The sequence below is a fragment of the Elephantulus edwardii genome, unplaced genomic scaffold (genome assembly GCF_000299155.1).
Source record: "Elephantulus edwardii isolate Elephantulus edwardi_28Jun2011 unplaced genomic scaffold, EleEdw1.0 scaffold00044, whole genome shotgun sequence".
Lineage (NCBI taxonomy): Eukaryota > Metazoa > Chordata > Mammalia > Macroscelidea > Macroscelididae > Elephantulus > Elephantulus edwardii.
Genome location: NW_006399794.1, coordinates 11,329,972 through 11,338,374, shown reverse-complemented (window position 1 = coordinate 11,338,374; position 8,403 = coordinate 11,329,972). Strand labels below are relative to the sequence as shown.

The following is an 8,403-nucleotide window of genomic DNA, read 5'->3' as shown; positions in this document are numbered from 1 at the left end:
AAGTTTGGTATAATGAAAAGAATACTTTCATACTAAAGACTCTAGACAGGGTCTCAGCTCTGAAGCTCAGTTACTTAACCAAGTAGTTTAAAGCTGTGACTTTCAGTTTCCTCATTTGAAAAAAGTGGGATAAAACATACCCTTTAAACTTTTGTTGATTGAATGCGTCATTAAACTATGACATTATATAAGGTGTACAGTATTCTTAGCATCTTTTTTTGGTATTAGTACTCTACAATGAAAACTGCTTTCACTTTCTCTAAATCTAAAAATCTGGCATGCAAGCATAATATTAATTTGGATTTTTATTTATTCCATAAGGAGAAATTCTACAGCCCTGCTAATTTTTTTCAAATATTTTTAGATTAATTATGTACTACGGGGGGGGGTATCCCCAGGATTCATTCAGTCTGACATTTTTATATCAACATTAACTACCCACCCCAGTTAAAAATGTAAAATGTGCTTTTCATTTCTGTGAAATAATACCACTGAGAATTTTAAAGATTACACACCTCAACTGCCACATTAATAAGAGATAGTGATTGTTGTATTTGGATGAAATATTTGAGAAACTCTTTATCCCGTGTTCCTATTTTACATTCCAGAATTTTTAAATCTCGCCTCTTGCTATATTTTTTTTTTTTTTTACCTTTTTTCCTGAAGTAGATCTGCAGATGAATACTTGTCCTGCCACTGTTGGACTAGAATCAGCAAAACAATTTCCTACTTGAGATGCAGAGATTTGCTATGTGCAAAATAAGATGGATCACCCCTGCTTCAGGGAGACTTTTACTGGTTAAGTCTGCCCTCCTGAGGCCCTTATTAAGCCAATGTGTTTTTCTTAACTTAGATCCTCTAGAGAAGGACCCCAGAGCCTATCATTGAATGTATCATTTCAAAGCAAAAACAAAAGTTCAAAGGCATTGTAAAAGTAACAATTGTTATATTGTGAGAAGACAAAAGGGCATAGGGTGTAAACTGTAGAAGTTGATAAAAGGCTAGAGACTCCTTTACAATGGAAATTAAAGAAGGCCTGGCACAAAGGAGGTTTATGTTTGACAAAAACTGGTGGAGCACTGAGATAAGAAAAGAAAGGTCCAAAGAAACCCCTTAAGGAAAGCATTTGGAGAAAGCTTGATATGAACAATCAACAGTTGTTTGTGCACAGGGACAAGCAAATGGGATGGCAGTTGTATAACTGGGATAATAAAAGAACCTGGGATATAAGGAAGGACATTAAGTCCTTGCCAAGTAATAGGATGTGAATTTCTGAATTCTTAGTAAATAAGGAATTGCACTGTCAACCCAAGGGTAGATGGTTCAAATTCACCAGCTGCTCCATGGGAGAAAGATTAACAATCTCTTCCCAAGTGATTTATGGACTCTGAGAACTGAACCAACTGGAGGTTCAGCAATGAGTTGTTTCCCACTTGATGAGAAGGAGTTGGCTTGGTTGATTGGAGTTTCTGAATAGTCTTAGGATATTTCATAGCATGTTGTGAGTATTTCATAGCATGTTCTGAATAGTCTTAGTGTATTTCTTAGCCACTAAGAGTGAGAAAGTTAGGAAGTTCCTCCTATTAAGATTTAGATTTATAGCTCCAGAAACCTGATGAAAGGTCCTGAGTCTGAGTGAACGGTATACAGTGATTTTAAGTTTTGAGCTTTTATAATGTCATAAAACTGTTCTGTCTTGTTTTAACATCAATAGTTTAAAAATGGTTTTTCCTTTCTAAATCCAATGACTTTAGAGTTTCCCTGAGAAAAACAAAATTTGAAATGAAGAACTTTTAATTTCCTAGATGAAATTTGTTTTTGCTTGGCACAGTATGATTAGCTCTAACTCATAGGAGCCCTATGTGCAAGAAAATGAAACCCTGACTGATGCTGAGGTGTTTTTGCTGTGGTCACTGTGTCACTCCATTTCTCTAACTCTTCACTTTTCCAAACATGACAACCTCCTTTAGGGGCTGGCTTCTCCTGATAACACACAAGAAGCATTCTGAGTACACGTTGTCCAAGACAAAATGATGAGTAGAAGATATTTGCTAAGTAAAACAACAAAAAAAATGACTAAATAAAACACTCTTCAATAAAGAAGATTAAGAAAAGAAGCAGACAAAGAGAAGATTAACATAGGAAAAAGGGAGAAGTTTGGGTGTGCGGTGGTTATCGTTCTATACTTCAGTGAAATAGTGTAAGAGGCTCACAGAGATGTCTTACGACAGTAAATGCAAGACAGAATTAAACACAAAAGTAATTGTGAGAGTGGCACAATATCAGGCAAGATTCTGTTCTGTTGTCTATAAAGTTGTTATGAGACAGAGCTGACTTGACAGCACATAGCAACAACAGACTTATATCTAACTTCAGCAAATCAGTGATGTAGCTTGCAAGCAGACATCAAATGAAGGGGAGGAAAGGGAGATATATTTTGTTAGAAAAGGAGGTAGAACGTCTACTTTCCGAAGACAATATCTGGAACTCAGTTTGTTCATTATTATTTTCCCAGTAACTGGAAAACTATAGGTCTCCAGTTGTTACACTTTTCATCTATCTTCTACTAGATTCCAGCCTAGAATAATGTAAGGGCCAGCAACAGTTACTGAACTTATGTCTTGCATTAATCTACGTATCATAGTCAAAAGTGTATTTGTCATTAATATGTATCACTGAGTTTGAATAACAAATAACTGACCCTCCAGTGGATTTGGGAAGCGTGTACGCCAGGGATGTGTCCTATCTCCATATATTTTCAATCTATATGCAGAACAGATTATCTGGGAGGCAGAGCTCTATGAAGAGAAATAGGACATCAAGATTGGAGGAACTCATCAACAATCTGTGTTTATGCAGATGACACTAATCCTGCTTGCTGAAACTGAGGAGGACCAAAAACGCTTGCTGCAGGAGGCCAAGGACTACAGCCTTTGATATGGATTAAAGCTCAATATCAAGAAAACAAAGACTCTCACCACTGGGCTGATTGACAGCATTATGATGAATGGTGAAGAGACTGAGACTGTTAACAGCCTTAGTTTGGTTGGCTCCGTAACCAATACTCTTGATACCAGCAGCCAGGAAATGAAAAGATTAATTGTATTGTGAAAGTCTGCAATCAGAGACCTCTCCAAAGTACTGAGGAGCAACGATGTAAGTCTGGAGACTAAGGTGTGTCTGATCCAGGCCATAGTATTTGCAATTACTTGCTATGCATTTGAAAGCTGGAAAATGACTAGGGATGATAGAGGGATAATTAATACCTTTGGGTTGTGGTGCTGGGAAAGAGTATTGAATATACCATGGACTGCTAGGAGAATAAACAGATTCTTCCTAGAGAGCGTAAGATCAAGCTGCTCCTTGGACGCAAGGATTCTGAAGCTTTGTATGACATACTTTGGACATGTTGCAAGGAGGGTTCAGTCCTTGGAGAAGGACATCTTGCTTGTGAGGATGGATGGACAGTGCAGGAGAAGAAGACTGTCAATGAGATGGATTGACTCAGTGACCAGGGTAACGGGGCTAAGTGTGTCAGAAACCATAAGATTGGCACAGGATAGAACAGAGTTTAGGGCTGTTTTACATAGGGTCACTCTTGAGTTGCAGGCAACTCGATGGTACATAACAACAACATACACACACACACACACACACACACACACACACACACACACACACACATATACATACTCCATCTCACCTATATCTCTGTATTTATGTGTATCTTTATATCTCTAGCTCTAGATTCATATCCATATGTTGTTGTGGTGGTCAAGTGGGAAATACCTCATAGCTAATCCTTTAATAGGTTTTCAGAGACAGTAAATTGTGCATGAAGAGATTGCCCATCCTTCTCCCCAGAATCCCTTGGCGGAATCAAATTATGTGCCTTCAGGATTTTATCATAGCTTTTTACTACTAGGCTAACTGAGCTTCCCCTAAAGATGGTGCGATTGGCTCAAGATAGAACAAGATTCAGAACTATTATTTATTTATAGGGTCACTGTGAGCCATAATTGATGGCACATATTGGCAACGTATGTATAATATGTATAATATGCATAATATATGTAATATGTATTTATATGTATGTGGGCAAAGAACACACAGTTGATCATGTTTTTCCTGTTTCTTCTCTCTTTCTTAGGAAACAATTGAGAATCCTTAACAAGACCTACCCATCTATCAGGCTATTTTTTTTCAGGCATACTTCTGGGCACTCCCTGTTTAACTCTGCTCTGGCCCATAGAATGGACTTTCTGCCATGATTCAAATGTACCATATTCCATCCTATCACAAGGTTCTCACATGTTTACCTGCTATGTTCTCCTCCCTGATTATGTAATAATCACTTTGCTCACTTTTAGATCACTGGCTCTTCCCTTAGCTAGTTAATTTAGATTTATCCCTCAGAGGACTATCATTTATAAGGAAAATTTCCATTTTCTTCTCTAGGTCAAAGTCCTCTGTCGTGTGCCTTTATAGGACACTTAATATCAAGTTTGATTGTGCATCTGAACATGATTTGATTAAGTTCTTTCACCTCTGCTTACAGTGTATGCTTTTAGAAGCAAGAGTTTGTGCCTATTTGCTCACCTTAACCACTATGTCTAACAGAGTGGTACATTTTGGTTATCTACACTCTTTCCTTCCTAGGTTAGGGAGCTCTGGTGGCCTAGTGATTAAGGAGTGCAACCCAGAGACAGACACCTGGTCAGAACATAGCAGCTGCTTCTTGAGAAAACTCCTCAAGGGAGTTTAACAGCTCCTGAAAACCAGTTGGAAGATCAGCTATGAATTGATTTCAACTCAAAGACACATAAACAACACCTTCTTAGGTTACCATCTCTCCTGATATCATGTCTATAAAAAATGGATCATAATCAGGAGACTTTTAAAAAAATTTATTTATTTTTCATTTTAATGAACATCTACAGAGATTTTGGAATTCCATTCATTCATTGTTGCACCCTTCTCCCAGCCCACCCCACCTCACCCCCCCCCATTTGCTCCTCTCCCTGAAAAGCAAAAGAAAAACTCCCTCACTGGTACACAATCCCCCCCTCACCTCCCCCAATCCCACCCCCAACCCCAAATATAATCCACTCTGCAACCCTCATTGCGTACTCCTACGATAAACATAATGCCCTAAAATATACTTTTAAACTATTCTCTCCCCCATAGACTTCAATGCCATAAACATATTTCATCCAGTTTTTCTCAGCCTTACCCCCACCCCGATGCCAGCCTCATTCTACAACAGTGGCACCATATAGCATTTGTCCCTTTGTGACTGAGATACCTCACTCAGCATAATGTCCTCCAGGGTCACCCATTTTGAATAATATTGCATGAGTTCCTTGTTTTTCAATGCAGCATAGTATTCCATTGTGTGGATATACCACAGCTTCTCTACCCATTTGTTTGTTGATGGGCATTTAGGTTGTTTCCAACTCCTTGCTATTGTAAACAAAGCCTCGATAAACATGGGTATGCATATATCTACTTGGATGTCATTTGTGGTTTCTTTAGGGTATATTCCCAGTAGTGGAATTGCTGGGTCAAATGGTATCTCTATTTGCATCAGGAGACTTTTAATCTTAGAGAACTAAGTACATGATCTCGAATTTTCTTGGTCCTAATCCCATAAGCAATAGGATTTAGAAAAGGAGGTACCAAAAGGTACATATTGGCAATAAAGATATGGATTTGGGGAGCTATGTTGTGGCCAAAACGATGGGTGAGGAAGGTAAAGACAGCTGTGGAGTAGAAAACAAGGATAACACAGACATGAGAGCCACACGTGCCCAGGGCTTTCAGGCTAGCTTCTCGTGATGGGAGACGAAAGACTGCACGGAGGATTAGGACATAAGAGACAGCGATGAAAAAGCCATCACAGGAACCAATGACAGAGGCTACACTGAGGCTATAACGCTTGGTAGCTCCTGTGTCCACACATGCCAGCTTCACCACAGCCATGAATTCACAGTAAGTGTGGGCAATGATTCGAGTTCTGCAATAGGGTAACTGCCTGAGCAGAATGGGATGAGGGGAAAAGAAGGTCACGCCCCGGAGGACCACGGCAGCTCCCATTTTGGCAATGCGAGTGTGTGTGAGAATGGTGGCATGGCGCAGGGGATTACAGATGGCCACGTAACGATCAATAGCCATGGCCAAGAAGAAGCCGGATTCCATGGCAGTAAAGCTATGGATGAAGAACATTTGGGTTAAGCAAGCATCAAAGACAATATCATGGGCTCCAAGCCAGAAGAGACAGAGCATACGGGGCATTGTAGAGGTGGAGAGGACCAGGTCAGTGACTGACAGCATGCACAGAAAGAGAAACATTGGCTCGTGGAGGCTTCGCTCTGTTCTCACCACAGCCAGGATGGTCACATTTCCCACCACAGCCACGATGTACATGGAACAGAAGGGAATTCCAATCCAGACATGCAGGTGCTCTAGTCCTGGGATGCCCAACAGCAGAAAAGTCATGGAAGATGGACGAGATGTGTTAAGTGGTACCATTATGCTTTTGCTTTTCCTTTATTTTCTCATGGTACTTCCTACAGTAAACCTGTTATGCCAAGATGATTAGAACCAGGTCCTGAGAGACAGAAATCTAATTAAAGAGGGCACTTAATATTTTGTTGTTAAGAAGCATAACATTAGTATCTTTGGTACTTAAATTCATTGAAATTAAGTCATTAAAACAAATAACAATGTATTATTGAATTACTGTGTCCAGAACTGCAAAGGAAAAATTATTTTAATTATATATTGATGTAAGAACTTAATTATCTTGTCTATCCGTTGCCAATAAAAGGGTATCTTAATAGTTTTAAAAAGTATTTATTGAAAATTTACTGTGTGAAAATAGTCTGTTTAGACAGTTGCTGGTAATAAATGACTTAATAGATCAAATGATTTTCTCCTAGAGTTTGTCCTCAAAAAGAAAAAAAAATAGTACGTTATAATGAGTTAAAATTATTTGAGCCATGAGTTTTAGATTGGGTGATTAAAAAAATGTACATTTAAGCTGACATATTAATGACAGAACTTAAAATATTAAGATTCTTGGATATAATTAACAAAAATAAAAAAGCAAGATAAATTGCTATAAATAAATAACCAAAAGGAACACACTAGAAAGTGAGTGTTTCTGGAAATGAGTAAACAAGAGTATTGAAGGTAAAGCCTGCTTAATACATTACTGTTTAGTCATCTTCACTTTTTCCCTCTGCCTAATTTAAAAAATGGCCATTATATTCACAGTTATGAGGATTCCATACCTTTCTCTGATTTTTTTTTCTTTTACCAGTATTTCATGACAAACATGTAATTTTAATTCAGTTATTATTGTTACATGCCATCAAGTCACCTGCAACTTGTAGAGACCCTATGTACAACAGCTCTGAACTCTGACCTATCCTGAGCCAGCCTTACTGACTCTGACAAACCTAACCCCTTTACCCCAGTCATTGAGCCAATCCATCTCATCCAGGGTCTTCCCTTCCTGTGTTGACCCACCACGCTTCCAAGTATAATGTCCTTCTCCAATGATTGGTCCCTCATGGCAATGTGCTCAAAGTCTGTGAGATGGAACTTCAAAGTCTTTGCCTCCAAGGAACAGCCTGGATCCACCTTCTCCTATACAGACCTTTTTGTTCTCTTGGAGGTCCCTGGTATGTTGAAGACTCTTCTCCAGCACCATGACTCAAAGGCATTAATTCTTCTTCTTTTATCCTTAGTCATTGTCCAGCTCTCTGATGCATAGCAAGTAATTGTCTGAATCAGGTGAACCTTAGTCTCTAGACTGACATAGTTGTTCTTCAGCACCCTAAAAAAGTCCCTGACAGCAGATTTTCCTAACGTAATTTGTTTCTTGATTTCCTGACTGCTTGTGTCAAGAGTGTTGATTTTGGAGCCAAGCAGGTTGATATTGCTAGCAACTTCAATCTTGGTGCTGCCAATTGCACAGTGTTGAGAATCTTTTTCTTCTTGGTGTTTAGCTTAAATTCACACTGAAGATTACAGTCCTTGACATTTTGCAGCAAATACTTCAGGTCTCCCTCAATTTCAGCAAGTAAGGATGTATCATCTGCATAACATAGGTTGTTAAGTTTTCCTCCAATCCTGATGGCACATTCTTCCTCATAAAGTCCAGTCTTACGTTCTGCATATGAACTGAAAAAGTATGAAGATAGGAAACATCCCTGACACACTCCTTTCCTTACTTTGAACCATGCAGTGTTTCACTGCTCTGTTTTGAGGATTGCTTCCTGGTCCAACTATAGGTTTCCCATGAGCATATTCAAGTGTTCTGGGATTCCCATTCTTCTCAATATTGGTGACAATTTGTTGTGATCCACACACTATGCCTTTGCACAGGCAATGAAA

At 38.9% G+C, this 8,403-nt stretch overlaps 1 protein-coding gene across 1 annotated transcript; it reads right to left on the bottom strand.

Moving 5' to 3' along the window:
* Positions 1–5,586: 5,586 nt before the first annotated feature.
* Positions 5,587–6,531, bottom strand: LOC102857769 (olfactory receptor 52M1-like). The gene has a single exon (XM_006885511.1). It carries the CDS (start codon positions 6,529–6,531, stop codon positions 5,587–5,589), a length of 945 nt encoding a protein of 314 aa, XP_006885573.1.
* Between the last annotated feature and the right edge of the window lie 1,872 nt (positions 6,532–8,403).

What these genes read in the sequence shown, in the direction of transcription:
- LOC102857769 (XM_006885511.1), bottom strand. Translation starts at nt 6,531, where the DNA reads ATGGTACCACTTAACACATCTCGTCCATCTTCCATGACTTTTCTGCTG.